The 25,480-nt window shown below is 41.1% G+C and overlaps 1 protein-coding gene across 1 annotated transcript; it reads right to left on the bottom strand.

The window, feature by feature from the left end:
• Positions 1-495: 495 nt before the first annotated feature.
• Positions 496-23,626, bottom strand: LOC124669306 (transcription-associated protein 1-like). The gene is made up of 36 exons (XM_047205944.1): positions 23,497-23,626; positions 22,140-22,867; positions 21,937-22,065; positions 21,773-21,858; positions 20,918-21,026; positions 20,326-20,421; positions 19,428-19,490; positions 19,299-19,358; positions 18,445-18,513; positions 17,315-17,396; positions 17,150-17,202; positions 16,987-17,049; positions 15,679-16,908; positions 14,114-15,106; positions 13,688-14,023; positions 13,270-13,528; positions 12,660-12,882; positions 11,645-12,044; positions 10,410-10,559; positions 10,094-10,315; positions 9,787-10,008; positions 9,051-9,701; positions 8,263-8,523; positions 7,796-8,149; positions 6,865-7,268; positions 6,362-6,791; positions 4,892-6,193; positions 4,539-4,799; positions 4,164-4,454; positions 3,647-4,084; positions 2,878-3,309; positions 2,458-2,736; positions 1,941-2,343; positions 1,681-1,829; positions 1,268-1,474; positions 496-870 (listed from the first exon to the last, which is right to left on the bottom strand). The coding sequence occupies exons 1-36, from the start codon at positions 23,558-23,560 to the stop codon at positions 751-753; spliced, it is 11,619 nt and encodes a 3,872-aa protein (XP_047061900.1). The 5' UTR covers positions 23,561-23,626; the 3' UTR covers positions 496-750.
• Positions 23,627-25,480: the final 1,854 nt, after the last annotated feature.

Here is a 25,480-nt window from a genome sequence, read left to right as displayed (position 1 = left end):
CAATAATGTTCTGACGGCTAGACATGGTGTAGCTAGGAGCAATCTATGGTACAGTAAGGTAAGTGAGCGGTCGAGCCAGCCATGCACGACACTTTACTGTGCCGCCTGCTCGCCTCACTAGGAAAGCTGCACATCTATTATGTCGTTTAACAACCAGAGAGAGACAACAGGTTTAAACCTATCCAACTGCGTCGCAGATGACGCAGACTTGCAGGCTTGCAGCATTCTCTATGTGGAAGAGATAGGCTTAAGCCGCCAGACACCATATTAGGCTGCGCCAGATCACAAAGGGCTTTGCGGCACTCAAACATTCTGCAAGACCCAAATCCCTTTGAGGACACGACAGGAGATGCTCCTAAACCTGCTGGACGGAAACAGAATTGCGATCAATGCCTACCATGCATGATTTGAATGTAAGCACACCGACTAGGGGAGAAACACATCCTTCCTGAGCACTCGTCTGCCACAACCATGACAAAAAAAAGAGCCAATCAATTCTTGAACCTCCTTTTTTCAGGATCTCATGTCTCGACTTTAAAATGTTACCATGGTACTGCTAAGCTACTGCATTCATGCTCTCCATCTAAGTCAATACAATCATACTACGTCATACCAGTAAACAGAGCTAAGAAACGCAATTCTTCTTATCTACACGATACAAGCTCGCTAGGTGTTGCTAAATAAGGTTATATTCACATGAGAACCTAAGACACTCCAGTTGCTTGTCAGGCTACAAAATGTGAGCATCTCTCAGAACCACGGGTGCCACGTCGGATCCATCATGCACAAGTTCCTCGAAGATAATGCAGCTTCCACTAGATCTGTAACGCCTCTTTGGACAGACTGAGGCGGTTCTGTTGTGTTCTCCTCCTGAAATACCAAGAGAAAATGGTAAGAGATTGCACATATTACATGTATATTACAGATCAGCCAAAACGCAGTATGTAAACACAAACATAAATTGTCATCTACTGCAGCCAGCGACAGGAAAAACTGAAAATGTGTGAAACCAAAAGTTCATGTAACTACTATTTGATTGCTGATAAAATAGCCATGACGGCGTTCCCTCAAACTATAACATTACCATACAGAAACTCTGGTCTATATTCCCAAAAATGAAATCTGTCCTTTTCATTTCAAACAGAAGGAACAACCGCCTCTAGTGATGGCACGCCAGCTTAAGAAGTGTAATGGCTGAGCCAATCCCCACAGATGATAACCCAAACAGATATTTCTTCAAAAAAATACACATCTCAAAACTGCGTACCTCATCAGCAAGATAATGTGGTGATATTGATTTGATACGGTTGATGACGTGTTCGACATTGTTTACCACCTTTTGCTGGAAATCCAATGGGTTGATCATACCAGCACCAACTGGAACAGAGGGAATGCCAAGTGGCCTTCGCCATGACCAAGATAAAAGTTCGTCACGGAAGAACATAGCCAAATGATGCCATATGTGTTGGCTTTGCTGAAAATCATAAATCAACTATTTCAATATGTTGCACATGCAAGGAAACTAAATAGATGAACCCGATAAATAATGTTCAAGCATAAATGGTGCCAAAATAGGATTATACAGTCAAAAAGATTCTATTTACTCTTAGCGAATATCCTACGAGAACTGAGCTATTCATTCTTGTCAAATGAACAAGCATGCTGGTGGGGAAAACTCACTTTAGGTGAAACGACAGACTGGGCAGCAGAGCACATGGCAGAAACGATGAGGCCTTCGACGCCAAAATTTGAGAAGAAAGCTTGCATGTTGCGTGTCAGCCTAAACGGTACTAGCTCGTTGAACTCAATCAATCCATTTGGATCATAAGCTACAGAAGAAAAAAAACAAATGTGAGTAACCATAAAATTCCATGTGCCTCATTTACAAAGATTGGGAATTTTAACTATTAGAAGAAAAAGTTAAATGCACATAAGAATACCTGGATGAAAGTCAGTCTGAAAGATTTTTCCAGTATTTTTAGCAAACAGAATTTTGTTAGGAGCCCTGCCACCAATCTGCAACATGTATGACATGAAGCAGGACAGAGCCACTTGGATTGCAAACTGTTTCTTGAAAGTCCAGAGGTGATTGCCAGTTGGCAGTATCTTGTGCATGTACTGGGAGAAGATATTATCATTGACGATATTTTTAGTAATTTCACTGTATGCTTGCAAACGTAGTTCCACCACTTGTTCAGGAGAGACCTGCCCTGAGATGGCTTGGTTTAGCTGCTCTTTGAAAATTGTTATAGGTGAATCAGCTTCTCTGTTATGTCGTGCACAGTTAATTTCATAAACCTCAAGGAAAGTGCTGTACATTAAATCATCCTCTACCATCCGAACCTGAATAATAAAAAAGGTTATGTCAAGCCAAATTCATCATATACTACCCTGAAACCAAAAAAATCAGGAGAACAGATTGTTATCAGGTAAAGAATAAGGGAGGAATTACTTCACCTGAGACCAAACAGGAATAATTATTGGGGTATGGATAGCTAGATGGCGACGTCTAGATTCCTTGTGTTTGTCAAACATTTTATTTAGTACACGGAATAGCTGCAGCATTCTTTCATCACTACGAGCATTCGGAGTCAATGATGTCTGAACAATAAAATGGCGCTGTGAACCATCAGAACCGATAAGTGTCAGGCGTCGGAAGCTACTACCATGCCTCCGGACAATTGGTATGTCTGGTCCAACTCTGTCCAATTTGACAGTGTGGTCAGGCGCAACCTCCTGCAGAAGAAACGCAAAGTAGAAGTACAGTCAAGAACCCGTGAGAAAGCGTAATACTTTAAAGAGAATGTGGGACATCACGTTTGATGCTGCACAATCATGAGTGATATAGTTCAGTGCAGAGAGTTAACAATGACAAACCTGATCTGTGAAGTACTGCCCTGGGAGTTCTACGTCAACAACATGAAAATCCCTAAGTATTTTACTTTCTTCCTCTAGCTTTAATATAGCAGGGAACCTGTCCTCAACATTACTCTGCAGAACATTCTTCCAGTGCTTCAATCTCTCAGTAAGTTCAGCAAGGGTTGCCGGAAACGTAGTAGCACTATCTGGGTCCAGGTCACGCTCAAAATCTTGCTTGTACTCCTTGACAAAATCAACGTGCTTGTTAACAGCATCTTGTGAAAAGCAAGCTCTACATACACCCGAAAGCTCCTTCTTGAGAGACTGTGGAACCTCGCCTGTTGTTGCAGTTGGGTACTTGTAGCAGCGATGAAGCAGTGCATTAACCACAGCAAGAAGTCTTTCCTCAGGGAGAGTAACAAATCTTGATCCAATTTCAGACAGTAAAAGCTGAAACAAGCATGAAATGAAATTAGATTATAAAGCAGTGTATATTGCAAAAAAAAAAAAAAGATTATAAAGCAGTGTGCACAGGATCAAAGTTTCAAGCACTAGACAAGCTTAGAAGTGATCCTCAATTCTCAATTAAATTTCTCAAGTTCACCATTGTCATCACAGTTTTTCTATCCCTTCTGAAGGGTGGCTATGTTTAACATACTCCTCACAAATATGCAAACAGCACAAAAACATTTCCTCTAACACGCTTATGAGATATGTATGTTGATATGAATAGCTTCATTCTCATTGCTACAGTTTCCAACCGTAAATAAACTATGTTGTTCCTTACCTCAAGTTCGTTGGCTAGATTGGTATGCTTGCTCCTAAGAGCTTCCATTATGTCCTTTGCAGCATCAAATGCACTTGCTGCAGAAGTTACCCATCCAAGTCCATTGTTACGTCTTAATGCAATTTGTGATCCCTCTGCCCCAGTTGAGCTCTGTTGACCTTGATCATGGCCAGTACTTGTACCACCTTCAATAGCAGATCTGTCCAACTCTTGTCCTTGGAGGTTGCCCCCCTCATGAGGACCGGTAGCACCACCTGATTGGGCAGCCTGATGAACCTGGTTGTCAGAAGCCAAATTACCACCGACATTATTGGCAGCATTGTTTGCCAACATAGCTTGCTGCATTCGCTGCTGAGCTAACATATTTCTTCCCATTTCAGTTTTAGTAGCAACATCACGCCGCTCCATCAAGTATGTACGAAGCCAATAATACAAGGCCTGCATGAACAAATGTCAGCCATGTACATACAGGAACAAGTTGGATTTTTTAAGTTCAAATAAAAAAAAATTGTTTTACCTGTGGATAAACTTGAGCTATCTTCAGCAAAACCAATTTGCAGTGTTGAGCTTCACTTCTCTGTAATGATAGCAATAACTGAGGGATCCATGAAAGCCAAACCCAATGGGGCAGCTGCTCAAGATATTTATCTAAAGCTCTTCCCACTGGTTCATTCTGTGTATCAAAGCTGAGGAGATAAAGAATTCGAGCTAGATGACTCCTTGAGTTCGGAACTCCATATTTGATGCCTTGGAAAAAACAGCTTGCAGCATACTCAAGCCAAACCTCTTCATTTGTTTCTTTGAAGACCTGCAAAAAGCAAAACAGTCGTAATTATACTCGAAAAATTTGGAAACAGAAGTTGCGTTGCAAACATAGAGATTAAAACCATACCATGTCACAATAATTTCCCCAGCTAATCCACCCTTTTGACAAATGCTTAAAAAGGGTGATCGCATTTGAATAGGCAACGTTCGCATTCTCGCAGTCGTTCATTTTTAACATAAAGTCACCTTTCAGACGAAATATTTCTGCTTTATTTTTCACAGGGAAAAATTCCAAATTTGTATTATTGATCAAGTTAAGACCACTGACTAGTTCGCCTTTCATATTTAAGTATGCCTTAGCTTGTTCGCATATCTTCACAAATGCTTCCTGCAATAAAATCAGAACGCCAACTTGTAAAATGAGAAGACATTGGATGGAGGAATGTGCATTAAATAGAAAATTTAATGGTAGAGACAGACCTGGACTTCCATGGTAGCATGCCCATACATCTTATCAAGTATAGTAACACAAACATCAGGAAGACCATGCTTGCGAGTGATATGAGCAAGCTTGTTAACATTCCATGCCTTGTCTCGGTAACCAAGATGATGAAGTTGAGGGTTTGTTTGGCCAAAATCCTTGAACGCATCTATTACCGAATTGTACATTTCATTCCTCCACTGGAGGAGGTCATACCAAATAGTTGTACTGTCCCAATCGTTAGGAGTCCGAAGTCTCCATGTTTCAAGGATATCCTTGAGATCAGCAAATGTATTCTGGTTATTTGAATTGGCACCAGAGCTCCCAGAAGCTGGTTTGTTCCCATTTGCAATGTCAAGAAGTATTTTAGAGGATTCTTTCACTTCAACCAACTGCTGAAACTGCTGCAGCGGAGGTATTCGAGACTGGACAGACATTTCAGGTAACTGCCACCAATGTTCAAGTGCAAGTTCAACACCTTTGCTGACGAGGTTCTCAGCCTCTCCAACACCATTTGTACCTTTGTCATGAAGAGTGAAAAATGCTTGAATCAGGCGTAACTTTGGTGTCTCTTCTACTTGAGCTTTCGGAATTACATTCTCCTTCATATATGCCCAGTCAGGTACCTTCCAGAGGCAGTCTAAAAGAATATCATAATTCTCCACACCTTTTCCAAAATCAGCCAATACTTCCCACTGACCTAATTGAGTTGCACACGACAGCCACTGTTCTTCCCAAAGACACATTTCAGCCTTTGGGACAGTATTATTGTAAGTGCCCTGAGTTGCTTTGATCATTGCCTGGTAAAAGAGGGTTTGCGCCTGCTGCCAATATCCATGTTGAACAAGTGACAGCCCAGCTCTAGTTTCTGCAGTGATTGATCTTCTCTTCCATAATCCATACCTCATGTCATCTTCGTTCAGAAGCCTATATAACTCAGCCAATGACTCGGAGCATTTAGCCTCATTCATAAGCAGCATATGACTCTCAAGTAATGCAATTGAAGTATGCCAGGCATTGCAAGTTTTTCCAATATATTTGATAAGCTCGCTAGGCATCCGTGGTTGAGGATGGCTCAAATGAAGACCTTCAAGAAGTGCTTGGGCTACATTAGGCCTGCATCCCTGCTGCCTCTTATGGTAGTCCTTTGATAAGAGTGCAATTATTGGCTTGGCTAGCGCAACTTGTTCTTCTTTGTGTAAGGTAACCCAAACAATTGGGAAGACAAGAACCCACAAATGATATGCAACATTGGGATCAGCAAAAGCAAGTTCCTTCAACGGAGCCATGACATCTGCCACCTGCATTACGAATAACAAAGACTTAATTCTAGACATGGATCAAATTTACGACAAAGACTTCTTACATGCAGCAAAAAGTAAACCTACGAACAAAGTGTGACAGCTGACAAAAAAAAAGGTTAAATAAACAGAGCCTAATCCAGATTATCCTAAAAGGCAGGCATTTACCACGAGCTTGCTTGCTTCATTTAAGAACTGAGAATGCCTCGTCGTCAGAGAATCGAATGACAGGGAAGTGCCATCCAAGCTTTCATGCGCATCGGGACCCTGCTGTGGCATGATAATGCGATCTGGAACTGGGCCCGCTACCGTAAGCGGGGGAAGTCGAGCAGAATTTGAGGCAAGTGTAATTGGCTCATTTTCAACTAATATAGCTAAGATGAGATCCAAGCCTTGCTTCAACCAGAAAACATCGCTCACTGCTTCCCAGTCCTGGGTCTGTATTATAAACTGCAGTCTAGCAAATAACGTCTTTCCCACATAGTCATGGTAAAGCCTAAAGAACCGCTTCCTCATTTCTGGATCTTTAGCCCTAAATCCAAGCATGTGCTGTCTCTCAACCTTATGAAAATACTCTTGCCTGGAAGCCAATGGATATCTGCAGGAACAAAAAAATATCAAAAGGAGACCAAAACTACTAATAAAAATTCGCTGCATAGAGAGGTTCTTACTTGGTTGAATCACCACAAAGTGAATACAGAAGTTCCAGATATTTTGCATCCCATTCTTCTTGTGCAGATGAGGGGAAACTTTTCCTGTCAACCAATGATAACTTCTGAAGATAAGTTACTATTTCCTTTGGGTTGAGCGAATTAACAGAGCCAGCAGATGATGAAAGGCTGTAATCATCTTCAATCCAAGTTTTTATCATGTCTAGTATGCATAGAAGAACGCTGGAATCGGTGCCTCTCTCTGAAAGAAGTGTTTGAAGTATTACTCCCATATTTCGTCTGTACTCAGAAGAGCCCATCACCCTCTCACTTATGAGACTTAGGACAGTCTTCATGTTAGATATGACAGTAGAATCCACAGTAGGACGAGAGCTAACAGCTGAATCCATTTCTGGCCTCTGTCCCTAAAAGTATTGAGACGTCAATTTTCAGGGTAATAAACCATAGTGTGCATGGGTCTTGTCAGAAGTTTTATGCATGAGATGTGAATCAAACCGCATATTTAAACAGAAAAAAATATACCACATTTAGTCATTAAATTGGTAATCCTAACGTAGAAAGGAGAGGTAAATTAAAAAGCATCTTAAAGAAAGATAAGGGACCAAGTGGAAGCTGAGACCATGAGACTGTCTATAGAATTGATATTTACGAGTACAGTGACAAATAGCCAATCATGTTCGCTGATGTGCGCAACGAGACAAAGTTTGCTGGACAATAAAGTCGGAAGTGATCTATGCTTCACCCTAGATAAGTATTGTACTTTAAATTAATTAATAATGCTGAGGTTCCCTACAGCCATAGGAGTAATAGATAATAAGTGAAAACTGAAGTACAAGAGATAAATGATGCAGATTGCTTGCAGCAAAATATGTTGGTGTATACTCAATACATTACGCAAGGTAAAGAAGATAACAAAATTATGTAAACATACTTGTCGGACACTGCCAGCAGTAGATCCCATATCACGTGCAAGCCGTTGCAAGACACGAAGAAGCAAGCCAATAAAAGGATCAATGAAATTCTTTTGCACTTCTGCAAGTGCATTGAGGACAAACAGTGCAAAGCTTATGATGGAGTTGGCATTGCTAGGTTCAAGTGATATCTGTGGAGTTGTCACAGCAGCAAGATGCTTCTGAATGAGATCCTGAACACTTCGATACAGCGTTTTTATTTCTTGCGGTGTTGTAGCTGCTTCAAGTGGAAAAGCACTGAATACCATCTTTAACAAGGAACAAAGAGACTTTCCAGCATCCAGCATCTTGTTATTGAAGCAAGGTTCCAGTATCTACGTACAAGAATTTACAGAACATATCAAATATAAGATATCTATCTAGATCACATCAAAAATAGGAATCTGACAAAGACCTTGTCAAGGGGGATAATTCTGAAGTAACTTACTTGAGAAATATGATTGATGTTATTTCGGATGAAGAGACGGGGTTGTTTTTCCAAAACTTTGTTCATAACATCAAGACCCTGTGCAAGGGCTGTTGCAGGGTCCTTGGACTGGGAGGGTGTAAGATTCCCAAGCAGTTTCTCGAGATAATTGAATTTAACATTGGCATTTGGCCAAACTTCCAAAGCTTGCGTCAGTAGATCAAGAGCTTGCTTGTACATCGAAGTAGATTCCTTTTCCTTGGGTTCAATCACCAGTGACACCTATTCTCCAAATCAATGAATTTTATATGAGTATCCATCCACTACTTCAAACCAAAGACGCAATGTAACTTGCAGTGTGGACATGCAGATTGTTAAGGAAAGCATTATATGACACAAGAAGGATGAACCAGCTAACACAAATGCCTTAACAGTCCACCAGTGCAATCCAAATGAGTAGATGTGCTTTCCCTAATGGAAAAGGTCACAGGTATATAATTGTGATATATGCTCCAAACACAAGCATACAGCAATTAAATATGACAAGTATATCTTAGACACATTTAGAAGAGAAATTATCATTTTAACACAGTTAATCTACTGGTACAACTCAGCGCATGACTTATAAAGCATAAAAAGTAAAACCAAAAAGATAATCACCCTTATAAGGAAAGTAATTATCATCAATATGACAAGTATATCTTAGACACATTTAGAAGAGAAATTATCATTTTAACACAGTTAATCTACTGGTGCAACTCAGCGCATGACTTATAAAGCATAAAAAGTAAAACCAAAAAGATAATCACCCTTATAAGGAAAGTAATTATCATCTCCTCCATTGCAGCATTAGGTTTATACTCCTCGTCTGGTTGCCCAGAAGATCCTGGCGTTTCAATATTAGGTATGGATGCCCCACCAGGTGACATCACACCGAGAGGTTGTAAGCCTTGTTCAACCTTCACCCTCTTACTCAGATCATCAGCAAACATGGGAACATCTGAAGAGCGTTTCGGATCACCGCCAATAACAGTAGGGCTAAGCATATCAACAATCTGGTTCTGGCTCTCACTTTCCTGAACTACTTTCATCTCACTCTGTCTCTGTCTTTCCCACGCCACTACCAGTCCAGCAAGTTCAATTGCAAGACGCCGGTTTTCTGCAGTTGTGTTATATGGTAACCCAAGACGACTAAGAGAGTTGACCATCTGGGGAACAAAATGGGCTCTGCAACTATAGAAAAGTTCTGCATGGCGAACAATAAGCTGGAATATGTGAATCATGTTGGGAATAGAATGGCCTTCCTCCACGAGGATTTTCTTTGTATATCTGATCCATATTGGCATGCGAGTGTCCCCAGGAGGGAGTCGTCTAGGAAGAGCAGGCATGAGAATATCAAGAGCTTGCTTCACTAGCAACTTATTTTCTGGTTGGCATGTCCGTAATAGAGCAATAAAAACCTGAGCAAAAGAATAGGTCACACTACGGATATAACAAGTCGGCAACAATGCATAATTATACATCAAAATTTTATGTTAACAATACCTGTAAAATTATCTTTTCAGGGGCTTGATACGCCTCTAAGAAATGGCAAACATTTACAAATGCCCACTGTTTGCTGGAATTATCTTCGCGTTTAAGATGGTTCCAGCCGAACTTTATGAGTTCCTTTCGATGGTGAACAAGGTCATTCTGAAGATACTTCAGAAGTAATGTGGCAAGCTGGAGGAGTTCTATCCTTAAAGGCTCATCATATTCAGCACTGACCTAGACACATGAAGAAAAGATCCCATTACCCTCATGAAGGAAAAAAAACTCGGCATGTATCAAGATGTTGTGGAGTATAGTTCACCTCTTCCGGAGGATCAAGGAGCTTGTCAACAATAATTTTAACTATAGAAGGATCAACAACTTCCCAACTTTGACCGTTTTGGAAAGAATGAGCTAGCATTGGAAGGATAAGTATCTGCATAGCAACAACCAAATGATCTTGCCCATACTCTTTTAGTTGGAATATGTTCAGAAAGTGGCTCAGAATAGTTTTCTTCAAATCTGGAGCATATCCTTCGGCAACCTAAATGCAACATGTAAATGTGATAAGAAACAGAAAGCACTCAAAAAATACAAGAAAAGGACTTCCACAATTTAGAAACAAAAAATGGTGTTACCTCTATGACATAAAATTCCTTCAGAAAGCTATAATCTATTCGGCTACGGTACAAGAATATTGATAGCATATCAAAGAGTGCACCAACTTCAGTACGGTCGTGCCTTAGGTAATTCAGGAAGCATTTTATGAGCCGTTTGCTTTCCATCACCTGGTCAGAATGCAAAAAATTAAAACCAATATCTGGATAGAAAAGTGCAAAGTGGAAAATATGCAATATGTTAACTAGCCATAGTAAGTCAAAATATTAACCACAGCACTGTGCTATATCATGCAAAGGAGTAAAAGACATAAATCATGTGTGTATCTTGTCAACATGACTCAACTACCAAACCTTAAAAAATCTTCTGGGCTTTCAAAAAAACTTCAATTGAGAGAAAGTATGTGCATAGGAGTGAATAAGTGCTCAATGCAAGAGAGCATTCAGATAATTCATAAACAGAAATAATTTTCACTTCAATTAAGAAAAAGTATGTATGAGTGCTTAAGTGCTCGAGTGGAAGAGATTATTCAGAATTTCAAATAATGCACAAACCAGCAATAGTTCCATTTGATAGTACAAATGTTTAGGTTTATCAAACCGTTATCTATCTTTGGCTGCCTTAAGAGTACAAGATTATGTTCTGGAAGAAGAAAGAATTCGAAGACCTCGAAGATTTGTTAGTATCTTTTAGACTTTATTTTATAATCGTTGGGGTCAGCTCATGTATCTCTACCATGTACTATTTGTTACTATGAATACATGTGGTATTGATTGTCACAAAAAAAACTGCTACACTGGCAGAGTGCTGAAGTAGCATTTACGAAGGATATAATGCTACAACAAGAATACCTAGTTACCTACCGACCACAAAATTACCAAAAGTGTGCGTCTTTAAAACCTATATAGAGCATAGAACATGTGACAGATTTGTTTCGAGTGGATAAATTGAACATGGTACTTAAAGAGTGCAAAAAGAGATACAAAACTAAACTAACATTTGAAAAGAAAATACAGATATCCAGAAATGTTTCCAGCTTGATTGCTAGCTATCATGTGCTACAGAAGCAAGAGCACAAGAAAAAAAAAAATAAGTCATGCACAAAGCAGAAAATTAAGAAAGGTTATAAAACAGGAAAGGCAACTAATACATTTTTTTCAATATGAATATGGCACAAATTCAAAACATTAAAGATGTTGTACATGAGCAATGTACAAGGGCATCAAAGGAGCAACTGGAAAATGAAAACAGATACCTGGGGTAAACTCAATTCTTGTTCATTCTGCAGGCGAGCAATTCTGGCAGGTGATTTCCAAGCAAGCAACAACGTGTCAAAGACAACCCGGTTATCACGAAGCCACTCAGGCATCAATTTCACGAGGGTTGAGATAAGCTCTAATCCATTAAAATAACTATCTGAACCAGTAACCATGTTTGATGAAGATTGGCCTGTAAAACTATCAATTGTAGCTCCAGTTCCTTCATCCTTTACCGAGGACAATAGTTCATTAGCAGGTCCCAAGGAAGGTAGTTGAGCAGAAGCTGCTTCACTCTGAGAGTAAAACTGTGAAAAGGCACTAGAAAGTATCTTTTGAGGTGACTTTGCAAGTTCATCCCGTAATTCACCAGTATCAGAGCAGATTATGTACATAAATCTGAATTTCAAAAAAGGAAGAATAATCAATTTTCCGACAAGATATAGCTGATTAATTCTATGGTAATGGCAAGAGCACGAGGTGCATTTTGAAGTCAGTAATGTGACAGAACCAAAGGCTTGCGCATATGTGTCTTCCGTTATATAACTTAAAGGTGACAAGAAGGCGTCCAGCTATGGAATGCAACTAAAGCAATGAAAATAGGACAAGCAGGTAACAACAATCTAACTATTAAAAAAGCATTTACATGTTAGAAAGAAATTTTACTACTCCCTCCGTCCCGAAAAGGTTGTCGCAGGTTTGTCTAAATTTAGTTGTATCTATATTACTCCCTCCGTCCATAAATAGATGTGTGAGGTTTGTCTAAATCTGGATGTATCTTGGCACTAAATAGCGTCTATTTATGGACAGACGTAGAAGTAAGTTTTCTCTTACGATGAGTTTGTGCAATTCTTTGTATTGTTTTTCTGTTACCTCGCATACTCGAAACGTGTCTACAAAAACGTCAAATAATTCTTTTCCCAAAACAAAGATTTCTGGTTTAGGAGAACCAAGTTTTGTGTATCCATGAGTTAAAGTTTCACATTGTTACACATGATCTGCCAAAGTGTCTACCTTCTGAAATACTTGGGATGGCTCAATCGAGCAAGAAAATAGTCAACAGCCTCCACAGCGTAGCGGTTCAAAAACTTGGAGAGTGGAGCACGATAAGGGCTATTGATCTCACTATAGAATTGATCCTCAGGAAGTGCCTTCTCCAAATCAATTACCAAGGTGACAAGTTCATCCAAGAACTTGCTCGCCGCAGGGGGTAGAAGGTGAAAAAGCTCGATCATAGCTGCCCAAGCAAAGAAAAAATAAATTAACATACGATCAGATCAACTACCAAGAAAATAAGAAAGTCAGAAATGAGGCAAAAAGAAGTTAGCCAAACAATACAAGAATGGTTCCAAACCGGGTCACTATTTTCCAACAAAACAATCATCTCCTGCTGCAGATTATAGCTGTCTAATATGACTATATGTTCATGTATTAATCCAAAACCATACCACGTCACAACTCAGTAACTCACAAATCTAGTAAGGTCTTGTAACCGATTATTGTGCAATAAATGTAATTTATAAATGTGGAGTGAAGTCTGACATGCAGTTCATTCCACACATAATATCCTATATGGAGAAAAATGAATGGAAGAACAAATGAATATGTCGTAAAGATATGTCACCTGCAGCTATTTTTGGCTCATCTCCAGCTTTCCAAGATTTTTGACTCTGAGCAAGTTTTTCTGGCTCTAGCCATTTTTTCAAGTGATCCAATAACTTCGCACCCAATGTCACATTAAACCAGTTTGACAGCAATTCAAGAAGACGGGCCAATCCTTGCAGTAACGGCATGGTGAGACTCCTTGTCTGTGCTAAGTTCACTAAGATGGGCCTTAAGCTGCTCTGTAAAAGGTCTTTTGGCATCCTCTGCTGTTGCACAACCTACAAATGCAATTACAAGTGAGAACATGCCACGTGCAAAAAATATTTTGGACTAGTTATTAGCAAAGTAACAGAAGATGGCAAAGGAAAAGGAAAAACAAACTGAAATTACACAGCAAGATGTCAATACAACAAAACAGAAGTGCATCCAAAAGTCACCTGACGAAGTCCCTCCTTGGCTACACTGACAATCTCAGTTGTCCTACATGTTAGAGACTTGAAGAACATTGAGATTATCTTTGCCCGCAAGTCGCTGTGATTTGGAGCTTTCAGATCTCCCCAAGCCATCGCGGTACAGAGCAGTTCAATGCATGCAGTTCTTAGTTTGTTCCATGTCATGACTATTTTTGCATTCATCAGCTTGGTAACCCATACTGTTTCATCAGCCTCCGCAATTTGCAGTGCTTCTTGCAAAAAATTGACAAGCTCGGGTGACAACTTTAGAAGAGGTGGTCTCAGTGCTAGACAGAAATTCAAAGCTGTAACAGTACCCACCTGAGACGGAAAGAGAAGAAAAAAATGCATCAATTGGGAGACTGTACAAGTTTAGTCTGGATGAGTAAAAAGTTAGGAGCAAAAGGAGACCTGTTGCTCAACATTCTTCGAACGCAAAGGCCGTGAAATCAGAGGCTGAAGCAATGGTAGATACAGAGGCTCGAGCAATTCAGAGACTTCACTGCCAGTCCTACTTGCAAGCAGTGATAAGCATGCCTGCACATTCTTTCTCACAACAATTGACGCGTTGGGGTTAAACAGCTCAAGAGCAAGAAATTCGACAACACCCTGGAAACTTTGTCGGCGGGGTTCACTGTTTGCCTCATCTGCGTTGTTTACTACCCGTAAAACTTGCGTTAGAACATGGTTTGTCTCCTCCTGCTCTTTGTTTGCATGCACTGGAAGCCTCTTAAGAACGTATATAAGACCACGTACAACTCTGACCTGAAAGATGCATAAGGTATCCACAGACACTTTACCAACCAATGCTCCCAGGCCTATCACGCCACCCATCTGAGCTTGCCATGTGCTACCATAACAACAGTGCAATAAGCGGGGCAATAGTTCCTCAAATACGGCAACCCGCACACTCGGGGGAGGAGAATATACTGGATTCAAAGATGGACTAGAAACTAGCATAGGAGTGCTTGGACCTCCTCTCAGCACACCCGTGTGTTTCATTCGTGCAAGGAAGATAAGTGTCTCAGCAAAAGTATTCAAAGCAGATAGAGCAGCTTTTGCATGTTGACGGTTGTCACTTGATAACACTTCAACTAATGCATCCAAGAATATCAAAGGGTCCAACTCACGCAGATTAGATGAGGTGTTGTTTCTTGGTCTAGATCCCATGGTCATGCCAGATGAGAGGGACGAACCAATAGGCTGCACAAATCCAGATTGGTTGGAGGATGACGAATCAACATGGAAAAGTATAGCAAAATGCCGGCATATATCAACAACAAAGTCATCCTTCTCATCTTGAAGACTGGCGTCAGCTTTAGCAGCGATGATAGCTACAAGTAAAACCTTGAAAACAGATTTCTCTGCCAATAATTGGGTCTTTGTCTTCACACCTAAATCTCCCTAAAATGCAGATAAAAATAAAGGGAAGCAGCGGTAAGAAGCAATCCAGTAACCAAAGCATAAGATGGCTGGAGCAGAGAGGCAAGAAAGAAACTATTGCTCCAAGTCCAAAATATATTTCACGAACCTATGTCAAGTGACTATCAATGTCAAGTCAAAATAAAACCTAACTGCACTTTAGCAACTTAGGTTACAGGTAAATATGAGGAATGTATGAATTAAGGATGCCATATTCCATAAGATTATAAAGTTCTGATTAAACAACACTAACACCCTGGGATATACATTAGTTAGTTTTCTTTTTGTACCATTCCCTCCTAGGTGGCTTGTAAGATCCATCTTTTCAATGCAATAATCTCTTAGAGAAAAAAAAAACACCCATGCTCTTTCAATTATCATGTTGGACATTGATATGGTGCCACTAATTTCTCCATTTACAACTTAATAACTTATACTAAAGTAAATGGAAATACAATGAATTGAGAGTATTATTTACAACAGATATAGTAACAACAGTGCTCAAGAGTATACAGAGGATGTATTGAGGGGTGTCTTGCATAGTATATACCAACCTTCATATCTGAAGCATCGTTCCGACGCCTCGAGGGATCTAATGAAGATATAAGCAGGTGCCCAAGAACTCCAGGGCCCACACCCTCACCAGGTACATTTTCCCTCAGATTTAACAAAGAATTCAAGCATACACGAATAAACTGAAGAGCCTGCTTTCTGTAGAAAGCTTCCATGCCACTGCCTTGCATAACAGCACCAACAGCGAAGTGTATGCATCTGTCCAGAGGAACTAAAAATGGTGTCGCAGGCTCAAAAGTCAGAACTAAACGAAGTCCATGTTCCGGATTTTCCTTGCATTCAAGTGCCAGGGGCTCCTTCAGAAATCGCCTGTTTCGCCCCCCTAGCTTACCTAAAAGTTCCAAGGACTTTGTACCCCATTTGTAGGGAAGAGGCCTTAAGTGAGACCATAAAGCAAGTGTGACCTCAGACATTAAACTGGCCATGCTAGGTTCAAGAAAATCAGGGTTAAGGCTATCAATCCAAAATTCAAGTGTAGAAAGTGCTAAGCTCACAAGATCATCGCTTCCTTTCAGAGCAAGAACAAGAGGTTTCATCAAACGAGGAATGTGGGGTAGCAACGAACTCAAACGGGCAGGTAATATCAGGCAAAGCTCCAGAATCAAGCCCCGCATATCTTCACTAGTTGGCCCATCAAGCATCGATAGCAACATATTGAGGCAAGGTTGAAGAGATGGAATAAGGTCACGCATTAACAAATCAAATTTAGCACTGTTCAATGCACGGAACATGCTACGGAGAAGGTGCATGTAACCAAGAGGTTTCTCAACTTCGGCAGCACTCTTCATGCACACTTCCATTATTACTGGCACATGTGGCTGAAGAGTGCGTTCACAGCTTTCTGGAGCCTTTGCTGCAGCAATGAACAAGAAGCGGAAGAGTTGCAGGACAAGCTTTGCTGCAGGTGAATCTGGCTGCTTCAGAGCATCAAGCTTCGAGCTGACAAGGAAATTAATCAATACGTCTGTGAAGGGTCGGAGAACCTTCGGAGATTGCAGAAGGGTGGAAAATATGTGTAAAAGCTGGTTGTTGGTTATCATGCAATCAAAGAGGTCTGGCATGCAAAAGGAAAACATATCCATTATATCACGAGCCTCCATTATAGATAGCATTTGTGAGAAACATTGCAGTATATCCCTCTCTTCGTCTTTTTCCTTAAAAAGAGCTAAACAGTGAACCCCTGATTTAAGAACACCGGAAGTCTTCCGCACCTAGAATATGATCAAGATTTATTAGGAGCAGAGCTCAGTCAAACCAAGAGGAAGAAAGACTAAGAAAGAGTGAAGGACCTCATCCTCCCGCAGTCCCCTAAAGGGTTGAGCTGCTATATTAGAAGATTGTTGACTTTGTTGCTGCACAACACATGATAGGATATAAGAAATTGAGGATTAGAGCAAAGAAAGTGATAAATGGACAAAATTACTATCCAGCAACTCAGGAAGTCCATAATACCTGTGGACGTGGCCAATGAGCATGGGTTATACTCCAAATTATTGTCTTCATTCCTGGTGTGTGTTTAATATGAAATTGATAGCAGTTCAGATGTCTACCCACAAGATGTATGTAACCGCTTAAAACTTTGAATGGCGTGAATACCGTATAACAAACAATGCGTACCCATTACGAGTGTCCTTATCAGACTTTTGTAATCATTAATCTCCTTCGTATACTCCAAGGGTGGTTGCAAATTCAACACAGTCTGCAAAAATAATGTCAAAATGGTTTAATAAACCCTCAGTACAAATAGAAACAGCAATCGAATCAGAATTAGCCAGGTTACAACTAAGACCTCATCATGTTTGTTACTATTTTGAACGAATTTAAGCTTATAACAGACTGGAAGACATGCTAGCTGCATATGATGGAGCAATTACGATGATTTGGCTGTAGAAATCTTTGGAACTCAACACTTGGCACTACCATCGTATAAATTAACAGTTGGAGTTAGAGGGTGTTATTCTTTTCAGGGTTTATTATCATTTAAAAACATCCTCCTTACTCATGCCACCAATAATGAAAATAGGAACACAAATGAACCTTGAGAACATTTATGACAAATTACTTCATTCCTCGCACTGGAAACTGCCATGGTTGAAGAAAATGGTAATACATGTCATTCAGTGCTACCAACCAGATCTCTCTTTTTTTGAAACTTTTCCAGGCTGTATATAGAAGTGTTCTTATCAAACTGGATCTTATAATGCCCTCAAAAAAATGGATCTCACAATTCAGAGGATTTGTTGATTGGACGAAAGGATGACTTTTATGCACATCACATTTCAATGTTCAAAACGATTGTCTATAGAGAAATGTTACCACATTGCCCCGTGTTCATATAAGGATGTCCCTTATACGGGAGTGAAAGGAAAAACAACAGAACGACAAAGGTGCCCATGTACCCCTTCACCCTGATAACTAGTAACCTCGAAGACACATATTACAACATTGTGACCCTTAGTTACAGGTACGATTGTACGAAACAATAGCTTTATCTCACATCTTATGTTTGACACTATCATTCGCAGCAAGAAGTTGGCCACAATGTGTGGTGTACAACACATCCAGCATGATCAACTAATACAAAGTCTTTTCTTATTTCAGATATTTGAGCTCGAGGACTCAGTGGTTAAACAACCTACTCGATTCAACCAAGGTCATGTAACATGTATTGCATGAGGAAAGAAGCAGATTTAGCTTTTGGCGGATGACAACAATCGCATAACCCAAAAAAATCACATAAAACACACCTGTAATGGGACTTCAAGCTTCATTCTCAAATTTGGACGCTCCTTCCCTTCCTCAACTTCTTCAAGCAACTAGAGAGAACAAGAGTAAGGTAACACAGTATTATAAAGCTGAAACAGAAATTAGCAACATTTCTGTTTAAAGCTATTAACAAACAAATTACTGGGAGCTTGAAACCCAATTTAAGTACTATGGCTCAAAAGTTGATCACGAGATACACATATTAGTAAGCACATAACATGAATTTACCATTACATTTTCAATTACATATATCATGTGGGTAGGCAGTGATGGCAGGGAATAATCTATCATGCCGAAGGCTAGCAAAGGAAATACAATAAGGATAACTGGGATCTCAAAACACTATGTGTCACTGTTTCACTGGAACACACTAAGGCTTGCACTTAGTTTGGCCTTGGAGGTTCCAGAAGAAAAGTAGAGTTCCATTGTGTGCGTCACAATAAGGAAAAAACTGCACCATTGATACTATGAATTTTAGTTGTGCAATACATATATTTATATACTCCACCTATACAAAATAAAGTAAGTACTAAATAATTAGAGGGACTGGACTGTCAACGCAACCATACATGTGTTTCCTCAGAAATAAATGCAGCCATGTCATGATCCACCGTACATCGACTCTGCATGGACTCAACTGAACGTAACTACCCCCATCGTGTTGAAACATCACAGCATTGAAAAAGATTATACAAGTCCCACATTTTGTTCCCTAGGTTCTATATCTCTGTGATGTAGTTTTACAGTTTGAATAATTGCAGTATCTAACGCATGTGGCCATGTGTGTACAAAATGTGCCAATGGATTGAGCAAAGGTCCTAAACTTCCCATATACCTGAGGAATCGTGTGCTTCAGGGTCCTAAATTTTCCAACAAATGCATCCAATATGCGCCCCTGGTGATTGGCAAGTGTTAGCTAAGAAGAAGTAATTGATGTGTACCATTATGAACCCACAATTCTTACCAACAGTACTCGTGCTTCATCCATGCTTTGCTGGTCAACACCTTTTTCATATATGGGCTCAACCTGCAGAGGCACCAGAAAAACAGCAGTTTACAAATGCTTTTGCTATAACTAACTGCTTAGCTTTATGTTTTTGCACAAGGTTCATTATTATCAAAAATATTTGAATTAAAGGAAGAAATCAACAGAAGTATAAAACATATACCAAATCGAAATATTAATCCATTTGTAAATCCCTAGTTTGCCTCGGCACTCCTGCAAGTCATATCGACTCTGGAGAGCCAGGGTGCCTAATTGTGTAGAATCATCGTGTGTAGTAGGAAGTTAGGATACATAGCAGCATCCAAGTTTACCCAATGTAAAATGTAAGGTACATAATAAATTTAGGATGGCGTATCTGGAACAAAGAGAAGGAGAAAGGAATCGGGAAAAGAAATAACACAAAATTCTAGCAGGTGTGCTTGCTGGGACTATCCACCCATGTTAGAGCCTTTGGTTTTATTATCTTCCCCTCCCAGAAGAAGGCGCTACCACAACACAGAACAATAGGGAGAGAGGAGACTTCATAGGGGTGGTTTGCTGGCATGCAACCATCATGTTTACTGATATCCTTGCCATGCTGGCTAGGGGGCAGAGCAAAGTCATGATCAAGCTCGAACTCAAGGTTCAAGGGTTTTGCTATATCTGGTACTCCAATATAGTGGAACGAATGTAGCAATGGCAATGACTTCACAGTCTTAACCCACTATCCCCCCTCCCTCCTTCCAACCACCCACCTAAGTCCCAGCTGGCCAATGTAAAGCTCACTGGCGCTTGCCTCTGGCAGCCAGGATGGTTTGAAATGTTGGTAAATGCAATTGTTCATTGTTTATACGAAAATGAAGAATAGTAAGCATACCAGATTAAGCATTAGACGAGCAGACGTCGTATGAATTACGAGAGTTAACGAAGAATCATGCATATTCCGAGAGAACAAATAGATGATCCGTGACAACTGCAAAACAGTGAAGTTGCTACTTTAGTATAAACATCCCCAAAACTAGGTCATGCATATGGTAGAACAAAGCAGAAGTTTGCTCTCAAAGATACATGCATAGTCTTTGATGAATCAGCAAAAGCATAGTATCTGAATCACAGTTAGCAAAAAAATCTGACACAGCACCTAGAATGGCGCTTGTTTAAGACATGTCATGATTATATTGATGGTGTTTGCAATTAGCAAACAAGATAATAGACTACAGAAAAATATCTGACAGTTAGCAAAAAAAAATCTGACAAAGCACCCAGAATGGCGACTAATTGTTTAAGAGATGTCATGATTATATTGATGGTGTTTGCAATCAGCAAACAAGATAATAACTTTCTCTCTAGGATCTGAACAATAAAACTACAGACATTCTGACCGAGCAAAGTGGAATTTATGATCTTTGAAAAAAAAAAGATATTGGGTTAACAAGATTGACATGCTAGAGTTAAAGAATAAGATCAACCAGTGGAAGGGAAAGGTCTCCTCGGACATAATGCACCAACTCTGCGAGAAGAGTGTAAGCAAGCGGCCTTAATGTCTCGATACAAACTCGCCCTGTGCCAACCAAAACCCTGGCAGACATGAAATCAAGTGTTAAATTTTGTACAAAACTAAGGGTACAGCATATGTGGTGGAATATCTATAACGAGACAAAAATTATAAAACCACCATGTGCCCCAGTTGAGTTGTGTAACACAGCAATCATAAGAAAACAAGAAAACGATCAGCTTAACACGTTGTGCCTCATTAACAGCTTGGTCGATATGGTATTTTTCATTTTACAGCTTTACAGCGACTTTCTACAAACTAAAATTGATGGGTTTGAAACAATCCAAATCGAGGGGAGGGCTGATTTTTCATAAATATTTTGTTTCCAACTGCTTTGCATTACCCTTGACTTCAATAACAAGGAGCTCATTTGACCTTGTCTAGAAACATTGAGCCTTCCAAAAGTAACTTCAAGGAAACACCAAAAGAAACAAGTGGGCAAGTTATGACATCAGATCGACAGCTAGCACACCGGATGGTAAGCCATCTTGCCTCCTCGTTTAAAAATCGTACTACCTCTGATCCAAATGAGTTGACGCAGACTCAATGAACATAAACAGATTTAGGGAATATTTTGCCTAAATCTGCGACAATTAATTTGGATCGGAGATTGGATCGGAGGGAGTAGAAAGAAATTCGGTAGTGAGCATTCAAGAAGTGAAGTGCTGGAAAATTGCTCCTGAATCAGATTGCACATAGCAAGCCCACATTCAGAACAAAAAAAATCCTGGATGTAAACAGTACAACAAAAGTTAAATAATGTATGTACCTTTCATCGAGAAGTGTGTCAATCAAGGGATACAGCCCACGCCTGTATTCGGTGTTGAGGACTTGCTTTAGACCAACCAGGAGCTCCTGGGATTCCATAAATGAAAATGCTTAAAACAATGCATAATGCTGCACCTAATTACAGAGTTAGCAAGTCATACCAACCTTTCTTATGGAAACCGAGTCTGCAGGACATGTAACAAGCAACTTTACAATACTGCTGCATATACTGTTCTCATATGGCTTTATATAATCAGCATTGCTTTTTAGCAGGTACGTCAGAAACGACAATGTCTGCAGCACAAACGATCAATGCATTAGAATGTTCCCCAGACAAGGTAAAAGAAAGTTGAATAACTCCGCCCTACCTTGACTTGTGCACCCTTCAATTCAACAAAGGGCGTCTTCAGGTGAGGTGGCACCTTGTCTGGCCCGCTTTCAGCGATTGCCTCCACCATGAGTGGCAGCAAGAAGGGGATATTTGTCTGCACAAGCTTAGCGTACAACTGAAAGAGGAACATGACCACAAGAGGGCTCTCAGTAACTATCTTGAATGACTGCGCGCTTGGGTTGAGCTGCCCACCGCCTGGCACCGCCAACATGCCTGGGGCATCACCAATGGAGTCCAAATGCTGGTTTGGCACGGGAGCGACAACATTGGCAGTGGCATTGGGGTTATCGAAGAAGTGCTTGACGGTGAACTTGAAGTTGCGGTATATCGCAACAACAAAGTCAAGGAACGGCTGCACCTCCGCCTCGACGGTAGGGCGGAAGTTGCGTAGAAGGTCGAATACAATCCGGATAGCCAGAAGGGCATTGTCCTCGTTGTCCTGCGTGAGCACACGGAGAGAGAGCTTGAGCAGGTCCTGCACAAAGGGCCGGAGCACCTCGCTGTGCGGAAGCCTGTTGAGGATCTCGATCACCACGTTGCGCAGCTTGTGCTCGGCGTTTTCTGTGCCCTGCGGCGCGGTGAAGGTGCTCAGGATGGCCGAGAAGGCCCTGAAGTAGCAACGGAGGAAGTTGAGGTAGTCCGGAGTGTGTGTCATCTCCAGACTGTCCCGGACTTCCATCACAAGCTGTAGCCGGACTTGCACAGCTGCAAAATAGTCGAGCTGGTGATTAGTCCATTGAGCCAAAAGAATCACGAATCCAGAGCAAAATGCTATGGTTTTAAATTTGCAATTGGAAAAGGTTTCCTTTATGATGGATTGCGACAGGAAAGTAGAGAATTACGCTGCTAAAAGAATTCTACGGTGGAGAAATACATGCTAGAATAATAAAGTAATAAACAAACATGGAAAAGCTTCATACAGTTCCAGGCACGGGACAAGAAAGAAATCTGACACTGAAAAATATGCAATGTTTAACAGATACGGTGGATAAATGTACAGACAAGCAAATAAACCAGAAGGGAAATTCAGGGAGGTAAACAGGACCAGTACCGTGAGAGGAAACAATGCATACGCGAACTATAGTCCTATCCCGTCAGTTCAAAACCTGGAAATAGTATAAATTCTCTTCTTTTTTGCGAAGGAGAATTGGTGGTGAACACTAGTCTCGGAGAGAAACTGGAAACACGCCCACAAAAAACCCCAACTTGAAATGCTCAAGAGACAACCCGCCCCGGAGTAAAATCGAGAACTCGTCGGCCAAACACGAGTACAGAATTGGGCTCGCGAGAAATAAAAATAAAAAATAAAAAACAGGGTAAATAGGAGGGCGTACGTAGGTCGGGCTCGAGGAGCTTCTGCGAGTGCAGCTCCATGTTGGAGCTGTTGATGGGCGCCATGGCGGGGCGGGCGAGCCCCCGCTGGGATGCGCGGACGAAACCCTACCGCGCCAGGGCTTAGGGTTTTTGGGATCTGCGGCGGCCGGAGCGGGCGACTGGACGCCGCCGCCGACTGGGAAGACGGGGAAGGAGGGGCGCGTTTGATCTCTCCGGCGCGAGGCGGGGCGGGCCGGGCCGTGGCTCCCGTGCCGGAGCGGGCTCTCGCGCTCGCGGGCGGGCGAGGCGAGGGTTTGGGGAGGGGGGCGGAGAGGTGGAGACGACGACGGGAGGGAGGCAGAGAAGAGGGCTTTTAGGAGGGTGGGTCGGGTTGGGTCCCGCGGCACGCCTGCGGTGGGGCCCACACCAGCTTCCCTTCGAAGGAACCTGAAACTCTACGGGGAGTTCGTCCCTTCCCCGTTTCTTCTTGTATCTCCTCTCCATGTGTAATGTGTAGAAATTTTATTACATAAGTTGTTTGATTCATAGAACATGGGGAGTGGTGTTTTGGAACATGGGTGCATATGCTCCCTATATTTTAAAATGCATGTTATGTACATTTTAAATTTTAAAAAAATTGAAACAAAAAATTTGTACGTACATCTTCACGTGCTACGCGCTCACAAAGTCGTTTCATAAAAAATCGACTTATCATGTGACGTGTGTAAAAAAGATAAAATTCAGTGCTAAAAATAATGCTTTTCACAAGATAAAGTTTCTCTTTTTTACATAGACCACAAAAAATATTAGTTTTTCGTGAAACTTAGCCAATGCACATACATTATGGAGATGTACATGTAGAATTTTTTATCCAAATTTTTTGACATTTCGAAATATGTTTTTTTGGTAGAGGGAGCATACGCACCCGGGAGCCGAATTGAATTTCCGCATAGAACATATCTTATAGAAGTTGATTCTATAGAAATCTTGTATAGTAATTATATGGAAAAAACATGAAGTCATACCTCATGAAAAATTCATTTGCTTCCCATCCCGACCGAGGCGAGTGGCTTCAAGTTCTCCGGGTGAAAACCTAAGCTCCAACGGAAGCGGGCGACGGTGACGGACGTGTCATTACCTTGTTGGAGGTGTCGCCATGGAACTCTTGGCCTTTGCGGTGCGACGGTTTATCAGCGGTGGGGCGCATGGTTATGTGGTCGAGGGCAGCGGACACCGGGGCAGCGGCCCTGGACGGTGGTGGCACTTCGAGGCGGCGGGCTCGATCTCCTTTGCGGAATCGGCCCTATGGGGCGGGTCGTGGCGCTGCTTGGTTTTGGGTGGCGTTTCTAGGGCTGCGTGGGCGGCAAGGTCGTCGACCCGGCTGGTTCGTCTTCGGGCTATGTGATACCTTCGATCCGGATTATGGATTATAGTATGATGAGCATTTTCCCTATAAGATCTAGGTTTAATCGAACCTTGGGAAGCACTGCTAAAATGGTGTAAAAGGAAACGTCTACAAGACTTGCTAATGTGGTTTATCTTCAGTTTACCGGACCTATCTAGTTTATTTTTAAGGGGGTTGTGTTCAATGATGGAAATAGACCAGGGTTAAGGTTTCACCTGCAGCAATTCATACATATATAATTGATGCATTTATGTGTAACAAATAAAATAGAGATAGGAGATTTGTGAGTAGCGCGTCCGTAAATACTCTTGCCCCTAAAACCATAGGTGACAAGAGCCTAATAGTCCAACCACTGTCCTTACAGCCGCAAGCAACAATAGTTATTAAATAAATGAATACATACTAAAGCCTTAAACTAGATGATTGTGTCATTATCGAATGGATCACTAAACATGTACCGTTACTTTTCCTGTTATGTTACTGAGGTTTCGTGGTACCACGCCGTTCTCCACTCAACCCATCTCTTCCCTTGATCGAATCGAATGATATGGGTACCTGCAGATCATCGAGACGAGGCAAAGAGACTAGGATACAAGATT

This window comes from Lolium rigidum, chromosome 7 (genome assembly GCF_022539505.1).
Source record: "Lolium rigidum isolate FL_2022 chromosome 7, APGP_CSIRO_Lrig_0.1, whole genome shotgun sequence".
Classification (NCBI taxonomy): domain Eukaryota; kingdom Viridiplantae; phylum Streptophyta; class Magnoliopsida; order Poales; family Poaceae; genus Lolium; species Lolium rigidum.
Note: the sequence above shows the minus strand (reverse complement) of the source record. Positions and strands in the feature narration are given on the sequence as shown.